Genomic DNA, 22,422 nt, shown 5'->3' on the forward strand with positions numbered 1-22,422 from the left:
GGGGGGGGAAGAAGCGTAGTCGAGTGGTGATGGTGACGTGATGAGGGAACCGTTTTCCATTTCCGTTTTCCGGTATCCGATATTTGTGGCTTGTGTTATTCTCTGTTGCTTGGTAATCACCTTCCCCTGTACCTTACGTAACGTAAAGTACGGTCGTAAGTAACCCGTAAACCCGAAAGCCGCCGAGTCATGTGATACACAGTCAGATTAACGTCTACCTAGTCTAGGTACCTAAGGTACTGTTGTTCAACTCAACCATCGCTCATGCCATCCCCATTCCTAAAAATGTACTAACGATTGTCCCCATGTTCATCCCGACGTTGAATCACTCTCGATGCCTCTACCTCCTTCATTCGATCGCGCTAAGCCTCTCGGCCAAGCTGGGTACGCGACTGTACCGTTGAGGCTCATCCTCCAAGTCAATGGCTCGCGTGGACGCCGGGGTAAAGTTTCGCACTCCTCTGACCCCCCTATCCCTATCCAGACCGGCACCACCTTGTTTCGTACTGCCGTGTGACGCCATAGAGGTCGAACGGTCGACCATGTTCCAGGCCTGTGTCTTGACATTCTCGTTCGTGGAGGCTCGACGCACCGTCGCTTCCGTGGGCGGGAGCCCGAGAGTCTCCCGAGACAAGACTCGTCTCTCAACCTCGCCATGCGTCGATATTTCCCGAGTTGCGCCGGCGGCGGCGGCGGCAGCAGCAGCAGCAGAGGAGACACGCGCGCCGGATGAGCCGACCTGGTTTTCCTTGCGTGACTTGACCTCGAACGCGGGGACCATGGGGCTGCATTTGCCGTCCGACAAGGGGCCGGCTGGGAGTTCGATAAAGGAGTTGGCCAGCGTGGCCGCGAGTTCCGTGTCTATGTACGTTTGCGGGTACGACGCACCTGAAAAAAATGGCCATGGCCGTTGATTAGTATTGCAGAGAGAGAGAGAGAGAAAAAAAAAAGAGAGACATAAAACAAATGGACACGTTACGAGGCGGGCGTGGCGAAAAGGGAAGAAAGAGGAAGCTTGGCCTCACAGTTTGTCAATCCACCGCCCTCGCTACCAATCGGTGTGTTCGTATGCATTCTGCATGGCACCGCGGTGCCGTCCCCTCCACGCCGCTGATACATCACCTCGGACTTTCGGTCGCCTTCAAAGGTTCCGTCACCCTGGAACGGCATGTTGGCATGGCCGCCGTGGTAAGAGGAGGAGGCATAGTCCGGCATGCTCAGATCCCCCGACGTCGCGAGGCTTCCCTCCCTCGCAGGATGTCGATAGGCAGCAAAGCGTGCGTCGCCGTAGCCCAGACCGGCCGCCGTCGTCCCAACATCCTTGTTGAGGTTGCGGCCCCAATCAAGAGCCGACGCGCCGATGGGATTGGGTGCCGGAGCTTGGGAGCTCGACACGTACGGGCCAGGCGTTTGATACTGCGTCCCAAATACGCGAGGAAGATCCCGGGGGTCCTTGATCCCCTTGGCAGCTGCGGCGGCCACGCTGGCGGTGTGAATACGAGCCGAGGCGGCGGCCTGGCGACGAGGAGAATGGAGGTGCGAATCGGAACCTTCCTCCGGACGTTGCGTGGGCACCGGCGATATGGCGGTGAGAGGTGTACAACGCCACATCGAGGGGCAAGGCCACGCGATGGAAGCGGCCTCGAGGACATCTGTCAAGTCGGAAGAGATGGTAAAGTAAGTCAATTGTTTACTGTAGCCAAAAGCGATGGGGAGAATTCCGGCACTGGGGGGACGAGCGAGAGGTGACATACGGAGGGGTGCATGCTGGAAGGAAAAGACAACGATATTCTTCACACGCTCCATGCCGGGGAAAAGAAAAGCAGAATCGCGAACGAAGCCCTCGCTGATGACCAGCTTGATGCGGCCCCAGGTGTCGGCCGCGCTCCAGTAGTTCTGGTGGATGACTTGCTCATCGAAAGCGGGGAATGTAAGGGGGTTGAGCTCGCCAGTCTTGCTGAAATCTATGCTTATTGCGGTGCGTCAGTTCAATCCCGTCTTTCACGAGTCGAAAAAGGGCCAAGGAAGGTCGTACGAAAGGAGCTGTTGATGACATACGGCCATGCGCCTTCTCCGTCAAATATAGATGAACTACAGAACCCTACAACGTGAGTAACGCCTTCAATAACCGGATCATGACGACGGGGAATTTGGTATGAGATGACAGGCTCTGCTTACGCTACGAGGGCACCGTCAATGAAGACTCGCGCCTCATACTTGATCAACTCGGGATGCCTGGTATAGCTTCGGCTCTGAGGACTGAGGGTGGGCGTGTGCCAAGAATGGCATGAGATGCTGAAAGGCTCACCGGCCGAGAGACTCGGGATGAAGCAAGTCATAACGGGGAGAAGGCTGTAGTGGCCGGGTTGGCGGCTAAATTCTGAGGAGAATTGTCAGCTTGGTCGAGCCACATCACACAGCGATGTCAGGCAATAGGAATGGCCAGTAGCAAAACAGACGTACCATGATCGTTGATGACTTGACAGCCGACCTTGAACTCCTTGATGGGAACTTTGCTGTCCCCAGGGAAGAGGAGGACGTCCCAATCGTCGTATCGCATGGCGGGGGAACTCGACGGAAGATGACAGCACAAAGAAGAAATAAAGCGGGGGGGACAAAAGGAAAAGGGAAAGCAGAAAGGAGAAAAGATGATGTTGGGCAATGCTGGGAAACTTGATCGGCGGCCACGATGAGACTTCTCCAAGTCGGCAAAGGTCCTAGAGTTGAAGCTGGTGATATGATGGGTGATATGATGGGTGATATGATGGGTGATGAATGATGATGGACTTTGGTCTAAAAAGAAGCTGAAGTCGCGTGGAAGCAAAGCCGTACGTAGGTAAAAGTATGCGTAGGGGAAAGACTTTACCTTTGGTAGGTTCAAGCCATGAACCTTTCAGCAGACCAGAGATGCATTGCTCCAAGCGCGAGGGAACAGCAAATCCGTCCGATTAGAATTCAAAACAGCACAGGAGACAGACCAGTAGAAGGTTAAGACTTCGAGTGACATGTCATCTCCCGGGTTGTTGCTTCTCTCTTATTCTCTCTATACTCTCCCTCGTCGTTTCCTTTCAAGCCGCGCATCTGCTCTGCTTCCGTATATCACCCCCCTGACTGGACACCAGACAGATCGAGGAATCAGGGGCATCTGCTGTACTCCGCACATTGCGCTGCAAATCAAACCCCTCGAGAGGCGAACCGAAACACATGAGCAGTCAAAAGCACGTATGGGAAATGAGGTCGTGAAAGACCGAGCACGAGTGAGTAAAAAGTAAAACGACAAAAGGAATACCTTACTCTAAGAAAGTAGGTCTCTTCCACCACCGCTGTATATGTACACAGTTGATCTTCTCTTCCTCCTCTTCCTCCCACTGGACGCTGTTTCCTTTCTCGATTTATGGCTCCGGATCGCCCTCTTGCCTGGCCTGCTCGTAGTCAGCGCTATGTTCAAACGTTCAAACATTCCCCCCCCCCCCCCCCCCCCGGAAAAAACTCACCCTGACAGCGCTCGCTCCGCCAAGCTCCCTCTCCAGACCACCCTCAAACTCCCTCGGGAAGGCGCGCTTGTCGGGATAGGCGGCGTAGACGGTACCGAGGACGACCAGGAAAGTGGCGACAAAGGTGCCAATCATGGCCAGGCCGGGACCCGTGGTGGTCCAGGTGTACTCGTAGGGCGAGAACATACCCAGCATGTCGTTGTCCTCGTGCACGGGCTCGCCAAAGTTGCGCCTTTCCTGCTTGTCCCACCAGTCTCCGTAGGGGTCGCGGTGCTGGCGCTTGATGAAGGGGGGGTTGACGTAGCCGCCGTTCTGCCCGAACGCACGTAAAAGGTTAGCCTTTGCTGTCGCCTCTCCATATGGTCACCCCATATCCGCCCGTCTCTTCTTCTTTTTTTTTTGTCCCTTCTTTTCTTCCTCTTTTGTCTTCCAATTCAAAAGGTTGTATGACGAACCATGCCGGGGTCTTCGGCCTCCGTCAGCTGCGGATAGTCGGGGTACTTGGCCTCGATGGTCTTCTGGTCGTTGATGCCATCGGGGAAGAAGGTACGTCGTTGCTGGATGGCGGGTAGTTGTCGGGCCGGGCCAGCCAGGGCAGCACTGGCACTGCGGATGGTCGACACCCGCGCGATACGTCGGGACAGCATCTGGGACGGGTTAATCGATGGCTGGTCAGTTGGAGGGTTCTCCGAGTAGAATTGTCATAATGGCATAACAAAAGGAAGAAAGAAGACTTGCCGTGGCCAATTGGTGGTCTAGACGCAGCCCAATTGATTCAGTGGGTTGTCGTTGTGGTTGTGATGTAGCCGCGGGCTTCACTTGATGATTGCACAGGAATTACCGTCTGAGGGAGATGGATGTTGGTGCCTGAGGCGTTCAGTTTAGTTGGTGAATCACGTGTCCATTGACGCATTTGAGTGGTCAGAGTGTGAGTGCGCTGAGGTAATCTCTAAAACCTAGAGGTATGTACCTCCCAGTACCAAACAACCAAAGCAAACAAGGGGGGGGTCCACTCGTTCACTCGTTCACTCCATCCACTCCATCACCATCCCCAGTCAACCCCCAAAAATTCCCGGCTTCAAAACTTTTTGCAGGCATCGTCCCGAAATCCATCAAATTCCGTCACAACTCGCGACACCGTGCCCTGGACATGCTCAGACTTCGACATAGAGTTTCTTGGATTATGACGAATTCCCAGATCTAATTTTTATCCCCTCAAATGCCCCTTTCGTCGAGACCCCGACCCTCCCTCTCTCCTCCGTCCCGTTGCTATTATGACCGAGACCGCGTCACCCAACATCGCGCATCGAGACGAGTCCTCTCCCACCCCTAATCACGTCCTTCAACCCGCGCCCACCATTATCGAGGGCTCGAAACCGTCGACCGATGCTCTCCAAGATTCCTCGTCTGAGCTTAGTGACCTCGATGCGACGACAAATGCCCATGATTTCGATTTCGACTTCGATCTCGATTCTTACCCACCAACACAACCACCCGGACACGAACAACCCACAGCATCTGACCAGCAAGAAGCTGACGAACATGAGCATCCATCAAAGAGGAGGCGTCTCGATCAGACCCCACCACCTCCTTCGACACGCGTCAAGGGGAAAAAGATCTCTCCTCCCTGGAAGAAAGTCATCGCCGATGGTCCAACATCATACACCGAGAATGGTCGCCGCAAATCTGGCAGGATCAACCTCGCCCTTCCCAAACAACAGGACCAGCAATCTCCATCTCCTAGCTATGAGCTAACGCGAACCTCACGCGCCGTATTTCAAGAAACCCAAGGCACCAGCACCACGCCCACAAAGCGTATCAAGAACAGCCCCGCCTCGACAAACGGCCATGTTTCCTCCCAACAGAGACCCACCCCTCGCTCGAACAATGTCTCGAGGAGCACGGGCAAAGCTACCTCGGCGAAAGCTCCCCAGTCCTCCAAGTCATCCACACGAGGTTCGTCTTCTCGAGCCTCTTGGAAAAGAACCCCGTCACCGCCGACTCAACCGACCAGACACTCCAATCGTGCGAGGAAACCTACGCGAACCTCTTTGGACGGCGACACCACTGCTACCCCCCCTTCCTCCACCCGAGACGACGCAAGGCACACCACACAAGAACTCCCCGCCCGCCCAACGAGAATACGGCTTCGTGTCCGAGGTGTGGGAGGTAACATACCTCTGCTCCACCCCGGCCAAGTCGGCAAACGAGCCAAGATCGGTCTTACATTTGAAGAATACTGGGAAAAGGCAGGCGATATCCCGCTGGAAGATGGTGGTTATGTTGCCGAGGATGAGAGGTATACGGAGGACATGGCCAAGCAGGATGCCCGCATAATACTTCGCGTCGAAGAGGCAGTCGAGCCAGGAGGTATCCTATCGAGGGAGCGGTGCTCCGCTTTCGTCCCAGAACCCGCGGACGACCCGCCTCGCCAGTGGGCGCACCTGGATCACATGGTCCGGGCCGCCACGAACTTCCGCAAACTCATGCTCGCCGAGCAACAAAGACACCGGTCGCAGGCCAAGAAGCTGGCCGAGGCTTGCCGAGACGCCTGGCTACGCAAGCAACCCAAGTCCGCCGAGGAGCTCGAGGCGGAGGCTCGCGAGGCCTGGATCGCCCGGTACCGCGGGGTGATGAGGTCTATGTACGGGACTTGGGAGAACGTGCGCGCCGAGATCAACCGACGGAGACTCCGGGAATGGGAAGTCGAAGAACAGCGCCGCGTCAAGGCCGCGCTGAACGAAGCGGTCACTCTCTCGGAGCAGAAGTTGCAGGCGCAGCGGGGGCAGCTAGAGTCGGAAGAGGACGACGACGACGACGACGACGGCGACGAGGACGAGGACGAGGACGAGGAAGAGGATGCCGAGATGGACCTCGACGATGAAGACCTGGATGGTGATATAGACGACAGCGACGATGAAAAATCTACATCTGACGACGGGGATGCTTCCTCTGATTCCACAGGCGACGAAGAAGACAACGACGACGTCATGTCTTCCTCCGACGAAGACGAGGAGGAGGAAGCCAGCGAGGGCGGCTTGACGGATGCCGCCGACGAGACTCTCACCCAGGAACAGTTGCGAGCGAAGTATGCCAACTTGCCGGAACTGCATAAACTGGAGCCCAAACCCGACAAACCGCTTCCTAATGGCACGGCGGCGGCCAGTCCTGGTACCAGTGTAAACGCCGACGAGCCTGACCAAACAAGCGATGAATCGATTGACATGGATGATGATATGGGTTCTACAGAGGAGGACAGCGATGAGAGTGGAGACGAAGAAGACTCAGTAGAAGAGGATTCTGAGGAAGAAGGAGAGCCTGCTGGGCTTTTGGGTCTCTTCTTTGGACAATCCGAGTTGAAGAAATTGCAGGCAGAGGCCACGTCCGACTCGCCCGACCAGCGAGACGACACATCCATTCAGCAGGCGCCCGACGGCGATACGGCCGAGGGCGCACAATCCGCCACCCCCCAGGCGTTGCCCCTAGCGTCGTGGGATGGCGAGAAGAGAGACGATGGTCCTGGTGGTTTCGAAGACGATGATGAAGAGCCAGATCTGGTCCAAATCCCCGACCCCACCTCGACCGGCCGACCAACGCCAACGCCAACAACGCGAACGCCTGGCCAAGCGGCCTCGACACCAAAGACGTCAACAGCTGAACCTCCTCCCGTGACAAACGGGATAACGCCAGCCCCTGAAGGGCAAGAAAGCACCGCAGAATCGGCAGAGCGAATACTGGACCAGCCTGTCGACGCAGATGTCGATATGATAGATCCGCCTAATGGAATCGAACCCGTCGTTCCAGAATTGTCCGTCACTTCGCCCAAGTCTACCACCAAGCTTATCAGCTCCGACACAGACGCTATCACCCGCCCAGCAACCTCGCCACGAAGTCACTCGCACTCGCCATCCACTTCAGATACAAAGCCGTCTGACCCGGAGACAACCTCCCTGACTGCGAGAGTGAAGGGGGGGGGAACCAGTCGATCCGCCTCACCCAGCCAGTCCTGGACTCCCAAAACCGAGATCCCGTCGTTGCTCCGTGGCACGCTGCGCGAGTACCAGCATTACGGCCTGGACTGGTTGGCCGGGCTCTATGCCAACAACACGAACGGTATCCTCGCGGACGAGATGGGCCTCGGAAAGACCATCCAGACCATCGCCCTGCTGGCGCACCTGGCTTGCCATCACGGGGTCTGGGGTCCTCACCTGGTCATCGTGCCGACCAGCGTCATGCTCAACTGGGAGATGGAGTTCAAAAAGTGGTGTCCCGGGTTCAAGATCCTCTCGTACTACGGCACTCAGGAGGAGCGCAAGCGGAAACGGCAGGGGTGGACCAACGACGACGTCTGGAACGTCTGCATCACCTCGTACCAGCTCGTGCTGCAGGACCAGCAGGTGTTCAAGCGCAGGCGGTGGCACTACATGATTCTCGACGAGGCGCATAACATCAAGAACTTCAAGTCGCAGCGGTGGCAGACGCTGCTGGGATTCAACACGCACTCCCGCCTTCTCCTCACCGGCACGCCGTTGCAGAACAACCTCACCGAGCTGTGGTCGCTGCTCTTCTTCCTCATGCCTTCGGAGAACGGGGTCGGGGGGTTCGCGGATCTTCAAGAGTTTCACGACTGGTTCCACAAACCCGAGGCCCAGATCCTGGAGAGCGGGCGGGAGACCATGGACGACGAGGCCCGCGCCATCATCGCGAAACTGCACAAAGTGTTGCGCCCGTATCTCCTGCGCCGCCTCAAGGCCGACGTGGAGAAGCAGATGCCGGCCAAGTACGAGCACGTCGAGTTTTGCCGCCTGTCCAAGCGCCAACGGGAACTGTACGACGGGTTCTTGGCGCGGGCCGACACGCGGAACACGCTGGCTTCGGGGAACTACATGTCCATCATCAACTGCCTGATGCAGCTCCGGAAGGTCTGCAACCATCCGGATTTGTTTGTCGACCGACCCATCATGACCTCCTTCCGCATGCAACGGAGCGTCGCCGCCGAGTACGACCTGACGAACCGATTCGTCGAGACGACCGTACTCGCTACGGACCCGATGACGAAGGTCAGCTTGGGCGTGATCAATCTAATCCCGACGCAGCACGAGGGCATGTCCCTTACGATCGCGGAGCGCATCTCGCAGCTGAGCCTCCACCGCGTGCTCATGGACCTACGGGAGGCGCAGAACGCCAGGGCGCATCTGGCTCGCACGAACCTCGACCCGTCTACGGTGGCGTCCAACCTGGCGTATCTGGAAAGCCTGGGTCGGTGGCGCCGGTTCGAGGAACTCCAGCACTGCGTCTACATCAACGCCCTCCGCGGGCAGCGCCGACCTATCTACGGGAAACGCCTGACGGACTTTTTGACGCTGGGGCTCCAGGCCCGACCGCGCAAGCCTCGGCCGAAGGTGCCGCAAAGGATTCTGCAGTGGTTTTCCGAGGATTCCGGGTTCCTCCGGGCCGTGGTGCAGACGAGGAACGACAGGGCGGCCATGATGGAGACGACGATGCAAAAGTTCGGCTGCGTGACGCCCGTCGTCGTGACGAGAGACATGACCGAACTCGTCTTGGGCCGGCGCGCCATGGACGCCTTTGGGGACGCAGACCTCCGGCTCTCGGCTCCCGTTCGGTGGGCGCCCTTCATGCGCAAGGAGAGGCCCGTCGACCCCTGGCACGAAGCGCGCATGCGGCTGAGCATCCAGTTCCCGGACAAGCGTCTCCTCCAGTACGACTGCGGCAAGCTGCAAGCGCTCGACAGGCTGCTCCGAAAACTCCAGGCGGGCGGGCACCGGGCGCTCATCTTCACGCAGATGACCAAGGTGCTGGACATCCTCGAGCAGTTCCTCAACATCCACGGGCACAAGTACCTCCGGCTGGACGGCGCGACGAAAGTCGAGCAGCGGCAGATCCTGACGGACCGGTTCAACAACGACCCGCGCGTCCTCTGCTTCATCCTGTCGACGCGGTCGGGCGGGCTGGGCATCAACCTCACGGGGGCCGACACGGTGATCTTCTACGACCAGGACTGGAACCCGGCCATGGACAAGCAGTGCCAGGACCGGTGCCACCGCATCGGGCAGACGCGCGACGTGCACATCTACCGGCTCATCAGCGAGCACACCATCGAGGCCAACATCCTCCGCAAGGCGTCGCAGAAGCAGATGCTGGACGACGTGGTCATCCAGGAAGGCGCGTTCACGACCGATTACTACCTCAACCAGATGTCGTCGTCGTCGTCGTTGTCGTTATCGTCGTCGTCGGCGGACCGCGGCGCGGCAGGGAGGGAGGACGCCGATTTGGTCCATGACGGCATGGCGGCGGCCAACGCGGCCATGGACCGGCTGCTCGGCGGCGTGGAGAAGAGCGAGTCGCGCAACGTCGGCAGGGTGTTCGCGCAGGCTGAGGACCAGGAGGACGTGGTGGCGGCGAAAGCGGCCGAGAGGGAGATCCAGGCCGATGATGCGGATTTCCTGGAGCGTGGCGGGGGCGGCGGTGGCGGCAGCAGCAGTGCGGTGGCGTCTGGCGCGTCTAGTACGCGGCAGGGCACGCCCAGGGACGACAACACCGCCGCGGCGAGTGGTGCTGCTGCGGTGGAATGGGGCGGCGGGCCCGGCCCCTCTGCGCTGGGGCGGTTTTCCGAGTCGGCGGGCCCTGGTGCCGCGGCGTCACCGTCGTCGTCGTTGGTTGATGGTGAGCCGACCGAGGTGGAAGTGGATGCGTGGGGACGGCGGATGGGGACGATCGACGACTACATGGTGGAGTGGATGGGGGAGCTGCTGAAGGACACGCCGCTGGAGTTGCCGAAGGATAAGAAGAAGAGTAAAAAGAAGAGAGGCAGGGACACGCGCAAGCGATGAGGAGGAGCCTGCATTCGTAATACAGGATTTGTTTGGTCTTGGTGTAAAATCACGGGGAACGCATCAGCGCTGGGCAGGGGTTGCTTTCAGTGGGAATAGTGGTGTTTGATAAAAGGACAAGTCGGTGTATTACTGGGGTCAGACCGAGTGTACCATTAAGATAGCGGAGGTTGAAGGGAAATTTTCAATTTTTTTTTCTTCTTCTTTTTTTCTTTCTCTGTCATGAATCGTACATCAAAGACAGACGACGGCCTTGACCGAGATGGACGGGCGGCCGCCGGTCTCGGGTGGATTGAGGAGGAGAGCCGAGTGAAGATTAATAGGAATCCCGTTCGACGTCGTATGGAGAAGACGAGGACGATGTGATCTTTGGGCTCGGCCGGATGTCCGAAGCCATGGGATCAAATGACATCGAGTAGCATCGAGTAGCATCGAGTCTCTCGGGTACGAAGTAGATGCCCCTTTTCGGGTACCGGTGATGAGGTGCTAAGGACACCTCGGTCAGGTACGTATCTCATCGATCTCCGATGTGAACATTAAGCTTATGGAGTCCCCCCAACCCTTCCCGTCCCACCCCACAGTGTTCCCCCACGTTTGATAGCGGGGGTCACCGAGATTATTTGATTATCTATACTTCCCATCAAAGACCGGACCTGAATGGAGTGCGCATATGCACGTTCTGTTGATCCTTCTCTCAAAAACACGGCATCCTTCAGAATATCCCACGTTTACACGGCCAAGTCTACACTACTTCCCTGTATCCTACATAACCATAACCTTTGACGTGGTCCAATGCAAGTGCGGCTTGTACTCCGTACCGAAGAACGTACATGGTCACATGAGGCGGCTCAAGCACACGGGTGGGGCCAGGCCGATGCCGGAGACGGCCACGAAGGACGGCAGCGGACACTAGGTACTTGTACTTACCTTACCTTACTATACGCCTCGGACAGTGACCGAGGATGCCGCCTCACTTGCCTTCCTCGTTGCCCTGCATTTCAAATACTTAGTAAATTTGGTGGTGCATGATGAATGCAGGGCATTTTTACTAGGTTGGCACCTTTGACTGATGGACGTTCCCGGGTCTCTCTGCTCTGTTCGTTGTTCGTCGGCACCAGTATTCCAGTATTTCGTTGCTGTACAACCATGTCGGCCGGCACATCACAGGGATAGTAATTCTCTTGGTAATCACGCCATCTGCTATCTCTTCCTACACGTGCAGTATGTTGTACACAGCCACACAGATACTGAAACTCCTGCCCGGGCAGACACTGTTTGTATTGTTTTTCCCGTCTTTATTTCCGAGAGGAGACGAGACGTTCGTTCGCCGTTCGCCCACCCAGTCATCTGAACTACCGGCAGGGCATGCAGGACAGATCCGGGGCCACCTGTTATTAGCGTCGATAAACGTCGATAAGGTAGACATGACCCCGAAGACGGAACTTCGTCCGGTGAGCGTCCCAGGACGAGGGCATTCGTGCTTTGTAAGTCGGATACCATACTTCGTAATTGCTTCATGCCTACCTCTGCTACCACTACTTCTTTTTTTTTTTTTTTTTTTTTAATTCATTACGCGCATGCAGCCCTAAAGCTATGGCGCGGCGCCTATCGCCCTAAGGGCTAAAGGCTATAAGAAGCTAGGTACAGTAAAATAGAGCGTACTATATAAAGGAAATCCTCTGTAATAATCTGCCTAATAAAACCTAATAGATAAAAAAACCAAAGTAATATAACTAGACCGCAGGAATCGTGGTTTACACCCTATACTACTCTGCCGAGGCTATTTTAGTAGCTAAAAGGTAGGCCTGTAAGGCCTGTATTCCTTTTTTAGTACTAAATAATAGCAGTAGAGATAGCGGTAGGCCTGCTAGGGCTTCCCGCACGGCTTTTCGTTCTTCTTTATAAAAAGGGTATAAGAGAATAAGGTGTGCTGTATCCTGTACAGGGGAGCCGGGATAGGAATAGCGGTCGTTAGCGTAGTTTTAGGTCCTTTTTAGTGGGTTTTTAGGTATCCGAAGCCGGTTTTTAACTGCATAAAAGCCGATTTTACCCACCTAGGGCCTTATATCGGTGGTGGTTTTTGGGAGAAACGGAGGTTATCGCGGACTAGTCGCCGATATAGGCGGCCTAATCGAACCGATTTACCTTTTTTCTCCTCCTCCTCTTCGTGATTCTATAGAGTTTTCCAGTCTTGAATAAGGGCTTTATTTACCCGGCGTTTTAGGTAGCTAAGGGTAACTAAGCTAACGGATTTAGTAGCTTTTTCGGGGTTTAACGCCCCTTTAGCTACCTTATCCGCTAGTTCGTTCCCTTCTATCCCCACGTGTGAGGGGCACCACCACACAGAAACCGACGTGCCTAGTAGTTTAAGGCGTGAAATAAGGTCTTTAGCTTCTATAGCCCACTATAAGGTGCGCTGAAGCTTTTGAATAGCCGCCTGGGAATCACTAAAGATATAGCACTTTAGGGGCCTCGGCACCTGCTCTAGGGCAGCGTAAAGGGCCTAGAGAATAGCGTATAATTCAGCGTCCGCGACTTCGGCAGCGGCCCCTAGGTTAAAGCCTATAGCCCTATAGGGCCTTCCGGTATTAGTCCACTATATCATAGCGGCTATAGCCTACGAGGGTCCTTTAGGGGGCCTAGTATAATAGCCTAGGGAGCCGTCGGTATAGAAGATAGCGGCCTATTTCCCTAGGCCTTATTATATTTCAGTAAGGGCTTCGAGGTGGGCTATTTTCTGATCGAGGGTATCTAGGCTAGGGTCTATGCCTGCTTTAGACCGGTCTATAAGTGGGAAAAAGGGTCTTAAGTCCGCTATAGGTTCCGAGGCCTAGGGGGCCTCCTACCTAGCCGAGGGACCCTCGATATCCTAAGACTAATCTATTAAAGCCGCTGTTTTAAGGCCTAGCCTGTATAACTATATAGTAGGCTATAGGTTCTAAAGAAGGGTAAGGTGGTTTCCGTCTCCTAGGAGCTAGCGCTTAATAGGGTGGTTCGGTAGAAATTTTAGAGTCCTAAAGACATAAAGCCTATTAGACCTAGTTAACCGAACCGCCGCTGGGGGTACTGCTGCTTCGAGTTCTAAAGGCCGTAAAGGGGCCCCCCTAAAAGCACCTAGGGCCCTAACTAAAGCGCCGTATTATAGGCGTTCTAGGCGGTCTACGAGGTGTTTTTTCGGTGATTTAGGGTCCCACCAGAGCTACGAGCCAAAATCAGCTAGGGAAGCTATACTGGCTATATATAGCTGCCGTAAAGCCTTAAAAGAAAGGCCCCTCTACGAGCTAGCTGGCCTGTATAATCTGTTTAGGGCCCCCGAAGCTAAGTTTAGGCGTTTTTCGACGTGGGGTTTAAAGGATAGCTTAGGATTAAACCAGACCCCTAGCCACCTAATAGCACCCAGCGTAGGCTTAACTTGGTGCCCCCTTATAGTGACTAGAGTATCTTCTTTAGAGCGTCTTCGATAGAAGTGAATAAGCTCTGTTTTTTCAGGGTTAAAAAGGACTTAGTTGACTTTTACTGCGTCGAAGAGGGAGGTTACGGCTTTTTCTAGGGTTTTACAGTTTTTCCTAGTCGACGTAGATACTGTAGATAGCTGGAAATCGTCGATATAGGATAGCTAAAGGCCTTAAAAACCCGGCCCCGCTATAACCTTCCTAATATAAATTAGGAAAAGGATAGGGGAAACCGGGGAGCCTTATGGAACCCCTATATTTAAGGGGGTAGGCTGCTAGACCTGCCCCTCGAAGGCTAGTTAGATTCGCCTGTTTTCTGTAAAAGAGGCTACCTATTTAACTAGGTTCGAGGGTAGTTAGAGTTTCTAAAGGGACCTGAGTAGCTGGGGACGGGCGACGTGATCGAAAGCTCCTTTAATATCTTAAAATAGCGTGGAAATCACAGGATTTTGGCGTGATTTACGCTATTTTTCGATATAATGGAGGAGGAGAAGAGCTGTATCGATAGTAGAGCATTGTTTTCTTCCCCCTATTTAACTAGGGTGTAGAAGGTCGTCGCGGGTATTAGCTATAAAGCTAAGCCTAGCAGCTATAACCCTTTCGAGGACTTTACCTAGGCAGTTTAGAAGGGCTATAATCCTATAAGACTTAGGATTTAAATAGTCCTTTTTTCCCGGCTTCGGTAAAACGACCCCTAGGGCTTCTTTCTAGTAGGTAGGATAGTATCCTACTATAAATAATGCTGTATAGGCTTATAAAAAGGACCCGGGGATAACCTTATAGGCCTGCTGGATCGGCTTTAGACTAATCCTATTAGGCCCTAGGGCTTTCCCCTTAGTAGCACCGAAGATAGCGTGTTATAGTTTGGTAGCCTAAAGGCTAGGCCACTCCTACGGTCTTCTAAGGCCCTTACTGCGTGATCTAGTCAGGCTTTAGGGGCCGTTAGAAGGGTAAGAGGGGCCTAGGTCCCCCGAAGGGCCTGTAAATACAGGTGCTTCGGGGGCGTCGGTGGCGGGGGGTATAGGAAAAAGGGTCTAAAGTAGGGCATTGTATTTATCTTTGAAGGCGTAGGCTTTCTGTTTTATAGGCGTTTGAATCGGAGGGATTTTCGCGTTAAGGCCGCTCTTTGTATAGTTATAGGCCTTAAAAATTTCGGGGCCTTCGGCGTGGGCTAGGCAGGCCTCCTAGTGGTTGTTTTTTTGCTGTTTTTACTGCCCTGTAGTAGGCGTTCCGAGCTTCTTTCCAGGAGGTTTCTAAAGACGCTAGCTTGGAAACCGAGGCCCCCTTTTTAGACGTCTTTCTAAATACCCTAAAAGCCCTGTTAGCTGATTTTCGCAGGGCTTTTAGCTCTTTAGTCCACCACGGTTTCGAGCGCTCTACTACCCTTAGCTTAGGCACTATAGCCTGAAGCGCTAGGGTAATAGTATCCGAGAGGCAGCGACCTAAAGAGTTCTAGTCCGAGGCGTTAATAGCCTGTTAGAGGTCCCGGTTAAGGCTAGGTTCTAGGCTTTTTAGGGTACTAGAAAATAAGTTCTAATCCGCTAGCTTATAATTATAAGCCGGCGGGAGAGACCTATTTATAGGACCTTCTGGGCCTAAAATAGTAGCTAAAAGGAGGATAGCGCGGTGTAAGGAGGTGGTGTTCTCGATATACTCCCACTTATCGAAGCGGAGATAATCGAAGCCGGGCGTATAAAAGGCTACGTCTATAACCGACTCTTAACGAAGATTAGACCTAAAAAAGGTCCCCCCGTTTAGGTTAACCTCTTTAGAATCCACTAAATAAGTAGCTCCGAGGCTATCTAACCAGTCTACTAGAGCCTAGGCCCTAATAGAAGCCTGGTTAGTAGCAGCTCCGTTCCACTGCTAGTGGTTTCTATTAAAGTCCCCTATAATAAGGGTAGGCTTAGGGACCTATAGGTTCTAAAGCACTCGATCCTCGGTCCAGGGCCGGCTTCTAGGGCCTAAAAAGGAGGGGAAGGAAGAAGAGGTGGAAGTGGAAAGGGTAGAAGGGGTAGGGCTAGGGGGCTGCCCTCGGCCTGTTGTTTCGGGGTCCTGTTCTATCTGATTATAGACGTGTAGAATACAAAAGGTCTGTGGATAATAAACCTCTATACTCTGCACGTCTATATCGTCTAGAAGGTCGTCGCGGTGTGAAAAATCAATATTCGAGCCCTTTCTGATATAAGTAAGGACTCTAGGCTTAATAGGGAAAAACTGGGTGTTTTAGGATATAGGTGTGACAGTATAGAACGCGGGGTGGTTCCGAATAAACCACCTTTATAGCGTTAAGACGCAGGCTGGTTCCTAAATAAGGACTATATTAGCCGAAGCCTCTAAAGCCTGTTCCAGGATAGCCTCTTACGCCGGGGCCTGTTTATCGATATTATGTTGAATAAACCGGATATCTTTCGAGCTATAAGGCCCTTTATTTATAGAAATTAGGGTTTTATAGCTCGAAAGACCTCGTAGTCCCTGCTAAAGGGGGGGTGATCTCCCTCGTAGTTACAGCACTTATAGGTCTTATACTCGCAGTCTCCATATTCTTCACACTCGTTACAGTAGTGGTATTCCTCCCCATAGCCTTTAACGGCATAGATAGGGCAGGAAACTAGGCCTTTATAGGTCTCTCGGGTATACCCGAATTTCCAGCAGTTAGAGCACTGGGTTCTAGGGGTTATAGACCTATATTTATAGACCTTTAGCCACTGGCCGGCTATATAGAGCCCCTGTTTTAGGCAGTACTTCTATTCTTTAGTAGAGGGCATAGAAATAACCACTATGCCATAGAACGCGTTTAGAGCCCCTAGCCACCGAGGCTTCTCTATTACCCTAATAGGGTTAAAGGTGCCGATTTTAGTGGCTAGGTCCTGTAGACCTAGGCCCTGTTATAGGCTTCGGTTAAGGCCTTTTACGGTGGCTTGGAGGGGTCGGGTAGAGGGGTATCGCTACCCCTAGAGGCTTTAGAAGGCACCTGTTTAATAATAAGCTTAAACTAGTCGTCTATAGGCTGGGGGGACTAGAGGGGGAGGTTTAGCTCTTTAAACCACTGATTCTGCGAGTCTAGGAGCTATTAAACGCTGTATTTCGGCCCCGGGGTTAGAATAAAGTTCCCGTTAGTCGATCGGCTAATAGCCGTAACTACAGGGAATTTTAGGGCCTTATTAAGCTTATTCCGAAGCGCGAGGGGGTCGAAGTTATCCCTAGGGATCGCTGTCCCTGCCGTTAGTTATAAAATAACCTTAGGGACCTTTTTAGGGTCTATTAGGAGGGGTGCTAGGGGTATAGATATCGGGGTGGGGGCTAAGGGTGCTAAAGCCCCTGAAAAGGGGCCTGGGGTGCTATAGGGCCTTTTTTTCCCTTTATAGCCTCGCTATAAAGGGGTTTAGGCTCTTCTATAAGCCTATAAACTGCCTAGGTTAGTTCGTCGACCTTCTATTTGAGTATAGGAGGCTAAGGGGCTTCTAGAACGCCGTCGATAGTAGATTTAAGCCCTACGGATAGGGCCTTAATCTAAGGAGCAGTGTTACGGGTATAGGCCTGTTAAAGTAGCTGAAGAGCCTATTAGAGTAGTTCCTTAGCTTAAGCCTTACTAGCCGATCTAGTCGACTTCTAGGACTCGGCCGAGGTTTCTCTAGGGGCTTTAGCTATTCCCGGGGCCCTTTTAGCCTATTTAGAGCCTAAGAGGCTCGGTTTTTTAGCAGGGGAGTCCCTAGAGGTAGGGGGGGCCCTAGAGGGCGTTTCGAAAGCGCTTTCGGCTTCCGAGTCCGAGGGGGATTCGATTCGGGTCCTAGAAAAGCGTCTAGGAGTAGCCGTAAAGGAGCTAAGGTGCCTTTTCGAATTTAGAGGCGTAGCGAGGGTTAAATCCTCTGTATTAGAGGTATTATCTATATCCACCTCCCCTAGGCCCTCTATAATTATAGGGGCCTTAGGGGGGGGCGTTAGGGCCGTTAGGGGCGTTAGGGGCGTTAGGGGCGTTCTTATGGCTAGCGTTATAGCTAGTGGGTTGTTGTTTGTGGCGTTGTGGTTGGGTGGAGATCGGGGGTGCGGCTCTGCGCGGCTGGGCCTGCTGCTTTGTCAGCATGGGCGCACGGGCCACGTCAGACTTTTCCCCCGCACGCGGGGGAGCCGTAAGCCTATTTCCAGGCATTTTCGCACTTATAATACGCCTAAATTAGCACCTGCGCGATACAGGGCTATAAATAGGCGTATAGAGCTTGAAAAGAGCTATCGATTGATATAGTTTTTGAGTGGTTTAGGGCGTTTACGCGTAAAACGTAGGTCCCCCCACGTGAGTTGTAAGAAGGATTTTGATGTACCACTACTTCGTAGAGGCACGAAGTACGGCGTACGGTGTTGATTCATTATTCCGTCTGCCTTTCAACATTGTCTCATACCGCTTGCTGCCAAGGCCCCCGGCTTGTACGTGTATATAGTGTAGAGTTGACCTTTTTCGCATCTCTTCTTTCTTGTGTACTTCGGTCAGTACACTGTGTGACGAATCTGGGGTTGTGTTTGAACAAGCCTCCTCGCTTGACGCGACGGTCCATGGCAGTAGCCCGCTAGTTGCCTTGTACTTCGTAGTACACGTACCGGGACCGAGCCCATGTAGCTGTCGCGGTACCCACATATGTCCCCACTCCGATCTGTTCAGGACCGAAGGTACACTTCGGAAGTTGACCGACGGAGAACTGGCCTGACCTTGGTATTGTACCTAAAGTACGTTTTGTTTTTTCTTCCCTTTTTCTTTCTTTCTTTTTTTGTTTGAAAAATAAGGAAAGAAAAGAAAAATATGGCTATACATAAGATGGCACTCGCCTTGTGACTTGGGTATAAGTGTCGGATATCCATTTATTCTTATTCTCCTTCTTCTCGCCGATTACTTGTCTTTCTTAAGAGAACACCAGGAGAATGACATGAGCATCACTGTACGAAATCCAAGCTACGTACAGTGCATGTACTTTGTACACGTCGGGGTCCAATCATTGGGTTCTGCTAACATGCCCCTGTCTGGTCAATTGCGTCATTCGGCCAAGCAGCATCCCTAGTATGTACCTATTAATGGACCTGACTCTAAGTAGCTGGGCTGGGGATGAGTAACGATATGCGGGGCTTGTCACTTTCTTAGGTAGTCGCTAAACTGGGAAACCTAAGCGGGCTGTTCCAGCATACCTAGGCTTCAGCGGATTTAGGGCAACTACGATGCTCTGGACGCCTTCCCACCCTGCGACCAACCCCCTCAGGTAAGGGAAAGGTACGTAGTACACAGTATAATAGACAGTATGTATTACACATTCCTTTCTACCTTAGGAGTAACTTCTTAGGACCCAAATCCTGGTCTCGCCGCCGATTCGTCTCCACTTCCCTACTATGTCTTCCCAGGTCTTCCCTTGTCATTGCACAGTGCGCCTCTTACAGTGTCCTCTTTTAACAGCTGACCTTCCTCTTTTCCCCACCACTTTTCTCACTTCTACCGAGCTCGGTCTAGGACCGAACCTCTTCTCTCCGTGTCCTCACCCAACACCTCTGCCTCTCCCTCTCTCTACAACCTACCGACCGGTACAGTAATATTATTTCATACACAACCGCACAGTCAAGCCAAGGCGGCCGGTCCAGCCATCGAAGCATTCTATTCCCCCGCAGACACCAGAACACGGACAGCCACTGGACAACGGTTCCTGGCGGGTGCAAAGCTTAAAGAGGGCTTCTCCTACATCTCCATTATCTTCTTCTTTTCTCAACTATCTTCTCTCTTTCTTATTTCCTCTTTTATACCATCCTCTTCCTATACCCCTTTCACGGGAACAAGACACAGAAAAGAATAAAAAGAAAAAAAGAAAAAAAAAAGAAGAAAAAAAGAAGGAGAGAACCTCCCCCCACAACCACCACCACTTCATTCCTTTTTGCAGCCGAGATTGCTCTTCCGTCAAGGCGCTTCTCGTTCCACTGCCCAGCTGTGTTGAACTGCCGTCGTTTTGTTTCCGGTCAGGCGCCAAATCTTCCATCTGTCGCGCGCGCTCACTCTCGACTTGCCATCAATATCCGATGGGAGAAACCGACGCCTCTAGGAATGGTCACAGCTACGATTCTGCGGAGCCCAACGCCGAGCAGGACGAACCCCCAAGTATAGGTGGCTTCACAGACGTGAAGCCAAACCAGAACCCTACTACCATCACTGCCACACCCACTGCCGCCACCACCAGCAGTAACAGTGCCAGCACTACCGCCACAACCTCCCTCCAGCAAGAGCAAGAGCAAGAGCAAGAGCATCATCATCGCCTCGTCAACCGTCTCAAGGAAGGGGAAAAGGAAAAGAGCAACCCCATCATAGACTATTCCGGTTCTCGCCATGATCTCCGTCCCGCCCACTGCGTCCCCGTCGACGGCCTCCGCTCCATCTGGCAGACAGACCTCCAGAGCGGTCTCTCCAACAGCGAGGCCGCCGCACGTCTGGCCCGCGATGGCCCCAACCGCATCGAGGGAGCCAAGGGCCTATCCGTTTGGGAGATACTCTTAAGACAGGTCTCCAACAGTTTGACCCTCGTTCTCGTCATCGTAGCGATCCTGTCCTTCGCCATCCAGGATTACATCGAAGGAGGCGTCGTCACCGCCGTCATCCTTCTCAACATCATCGTGGGCTTCGTCCAGGACTACCGTGCGGAGCAGACCATCCAGTCGCTCTACGCCCTGTCCGCCCCGACCTGTAAGGTTCTCCGTAACGGCCACGTCGATACCGTCCGGGCCGAGTCCCTCGTCCAGGGCGACATCGTCCTCATCTCCGTCGGTGACGTCGTCCCCGCCGATCTGCGCCTCCTCGATGGGATTAACCTGTCCACCGACGAGGCTCTGCTGACCGGCGAGTCCCTCCCCATCAGCAAGCACCCGGAGGACGTCTTCGACGAGCCGGACCTGCCGCTGGGCGACCGCCTCAACATGGTCTACTCGGCCACCACGGTCACCCGTGGCCGTGGCCGCGGCGTCGTCGCCGCCGTCGGTTCCGGAACCGAGGTCGGCAAGATCGCCGCCATGTTGCGCACCACCCGTAAGAAGGTGGAGGGCGCCTCCCTGCCGGCCCGCATGTGGTATGGCTTCCGCGACGGCATGAAGAACGTCCTCGGTCTCGTCGGCACCCCGCTGCAGGTCAAGCTGAGCAAGTTCGCCCTGCTGCTGTTCGGCCTCGCCATCCTGCTGGCCATCGTCGTCTTCTCCGCCAGCCGTTGGCAGATCGACTCGCAGGTCCTCATCTACGGCATCTGCGTCGGTGTCGCCGTCATCCCCGAGTCCCTCATTGCCGTCCTGACCATCACCATGGCTGTCGGCACCAAGGCCATGGCCAAGGGTAACGTCGTCGTCCGCAAGCTGGCTTCTCTCGAGGCCGTCGGCGGTGTCACCAACATCTGTTCCGACAAGACCGGCACCTTGACCCAGGGCCGCATGATCACCCGCAAGATCTACCTGGCCGACGAGTCGGGCGCCGTCGTCGAGGGGTGCACCGACCCTTATGATCCCTCGAGCGGCACCATCTCGTGGCCGGGCGTCGACAGCAGCTCCTCGGTATCCTCGACGCCGGTTGTCAAAAAGTCGCACATGCTGATCCGGCCCGCCTCGCTCCACCCTTTCCTCCAGGCCATCGCGCTCTGCAACAACTCTACCGTGTCTCACGGCAAGTCCGCCGCCGACGCCGCCGACACCGCCGACACCGAGTCGGTCACCACCGTCCAGACCCTCCCCGTCGCCAACTGGACCGCCATCGGCGAGCCGACCGAGATCGCCCTGCACGTCTTCGCCATGCGCTTCGGCCAGGGCAAGGCCGATATCGTCCAGAGCGAGGGCGTCAAGATGCTGTACGAATTCCCTTTCGACTCGTCCATCAAGATCATGTCTGTCGTCTACCAGCACCTCGACGGCACGCGCCACGTGTACACCAAGGGCGCCGTCGAGGTCATGCTCGCGCGTCTGGCCGCGCCCGAGGACGTCAAGGCCCGCATCGCCGCCAAGGCCGACGAGCTGGCCTCCGAGGGTCTCCGCGTCCTCTGCGTCGGCCGCAGGGTGCTGCACGACGACGAGGACGCCGGCGAGAGGAACGCGGCCGAGACCAAGCTGCGGTTCCTGGGCCTCGCCGGCCTCTACGACCCGCCGCGCGTCGAGACGCTGGGCGCCGTCAAGAGGTGCAAGACGGCCGGCATCTCCGTGCACATGGCCACGGGCGACCACATCAAGACGGCCACGGCCATTGCCCACGAGGTCGGCATTCTGCAGGGCGGCGAGGGCGACTGGGCCGTCATGCCGGCGGGTCGCTTCGACGCCATGTCGGACGCCGAGATTGACCGGCTGGAGAGCCTGCCCCTTGTACTCGCCCGGTGCAGCCCCCTGACCAAGGTTCGCATGCTTGAGGCCATGCACCGTCGCAAGGCCTTCTGTATCATGACGGGCGATGGCGTCAACGATTCGCCTGCGCTGAAGCAGGCTGACGTGGGTATCGCGATGGGCAAGAGGGGGAGTGACGTGGCCAAGGAGGCTGCCGATATGGTCCTCACCGATGATAACTTTGCCTCTATTGTCACGGCTATCCAGCAGGGTCGACGCCTGTTTGATAACATTCAGAAGGTAGTTCTTTTTTTTTTT

At 54.6% G+C, this 22,422-nt stretch overlaps 6 protein-coding genes across 6 annotated transcripts in view; 3 read left to right on the plus strand and 3 right to left on the minus strand.

Annotated features, from left to right (window-relative positions):
- Positions 1 to 217: 217 nt before the first annotated feature.
- Positions 218 to 2,560, minus strand: SODALDRAFT_351450 (hypothetical protein; the record flags this gene model as incomplete). The annotated part of the gene is made up of 5 exons (XM_028613538.1): positions 218 to 888; positions 1,026 to 1,652; positions 1,755 to 1,969; positions 2,179 to 2,380; positions 2,464 to 2,560. The coding sequence occupies 5 exons, from the start codon at positions 2,558 to 2,560 to the stop codon at positions 350 to 352; spliced, it is 1,680 nt and encodes a 559-aa protein (XP_028464892.1). The 3' UTR covers positions 218 to 349.
- Positions 2,561 to 2,872: 312 nt separating this feature from the next.
- On the plus strand, positions 2,873 to 3,332 carry SODALDRAFT_187909 (hypothetical protein). The gene has a single exon (XM_028607110.1). It carries the CDS (start codon positions 3,006 to 3,008, stop codon positions 3,270 to 3,272), a length of 267 nt encoding a protein of 88 aa, XP_028464893.1. The 5' UTR covers positions 2,873 to 3,005; the 3' UTR covers positions 3,273 to 3,332.
- Positions 2,946 to 4,141, minus strand: SODALDRAFT_334158 (hypothetical protein; the record flags this gene model as incomplete). The annotated part of the gene is made up of 3 exons (XM_028612138.1): positions 2,946 to 3,422; positions 3,495 to 3,806; positions 3,950 to 4,141. The coding sequence occupies 3 exons, from the start codon at positions 4,139 to 4,141 to the stop codon at positions 3,393 to 3,395; spliced, it is 534 nt and encodes a 177-aa protein (XP_028464894.1). The 3' UTR covers positions 2,946 to 3,392.
- A 412-nt stretch (positions 4,142 to 4,553) lies between these two features.
- Positions 4,554 to 10,615, plus strand: SODALDRAFT_334159 (hypothetical protein). The gene has a single exon (XM_028612139.1). The coding sequence runs from the start codon at positions 4,769 to 4,771 to the stop codon at positions 10,343 to 10,345; it is 5,577 nt and encodes a 1,858-aa protein (XP_028464895.1). The 5' UTR covers positions 4,554 to 4,768; the 3' UTR covers positions 10,346 to 10,615.
- Positions 10,580 to 11,845, minus strand: SODALDRAFT_360764 (hypothetical protein; the record flags this gene model as incomplete). Its single annotated transcript, XM_028614308.1, has 7 exons — positions 10,580 to 10,627; positions 10,683 to 10,806; positions 11,184 to 11,254; positions 11,297 to 11,327; positions 11,406 to 11,481; positions 11,588 to 11,697; positions 11,775 to 11,845. 7 exons carry the CDS (start codon positions 11,843 to 11,845, stop codon positions 10,580 to 10,582), a joined length of 531 nt encoding a protein of 176 aa, XP_028464896.1.
- A 7,997-nt stretch (positions 11,846 to 19,842) lies between these two features.
- The window catches only part of SODALDRAFT_279841 (potassium/sodium efflux P-type ATPase), a gene marked incomplete at both ends in the record, with an annotated part of 3,460 nt that continues 880 nt past the window's right edge, over positions 19,843 to 22,422 (plus strand). Inside the window, one exon of the mRNA XM_028608194.1 lies at positions 19,843 to 22,404. Coding sequence (XP_028464897.1) covers positions 19,843 to 22,404 — 2,562 coding nt within the window. The remainder of the gene's footprint in view (positions 22,405 to 22,422) is intronic.

The sequence above is a fragment of the Sodiomyces alkalinus genome (assembly GCF_003711515.1).
Source record: "Sodiomyces alkalinus F11 unplaced genomic scaffold SODALscaffold_7, whole genome shotgun sequence".
NCBI classification, from domain to species: domain Eukaryota; kingdom Fungi; phylum Ascomycota; class Sordariomycetes; order Glomerellales; family Plectosphaerellaceae; genus Sodiomyces; species Sodiomyces alkalinus.

What these genes read in the sequence shown, in the direction of transcription:
- SODALDRAFT_187909 (XM_028607110.1), top strand. Translation starts at nt 3,006, where the DNA reads ATGTCATCTCCCGGGTTGTTGCTTCTCTCTTATTCTCTCTATACTCTC.
- SODALDRAFT_334159 (XM_028612139.1), top strand. Translation starts at nt 4,769, where the DNA reads ATGACCGAGACCGCGTCACCCAACATCGCGCATCGAGACGAGTCCTCT.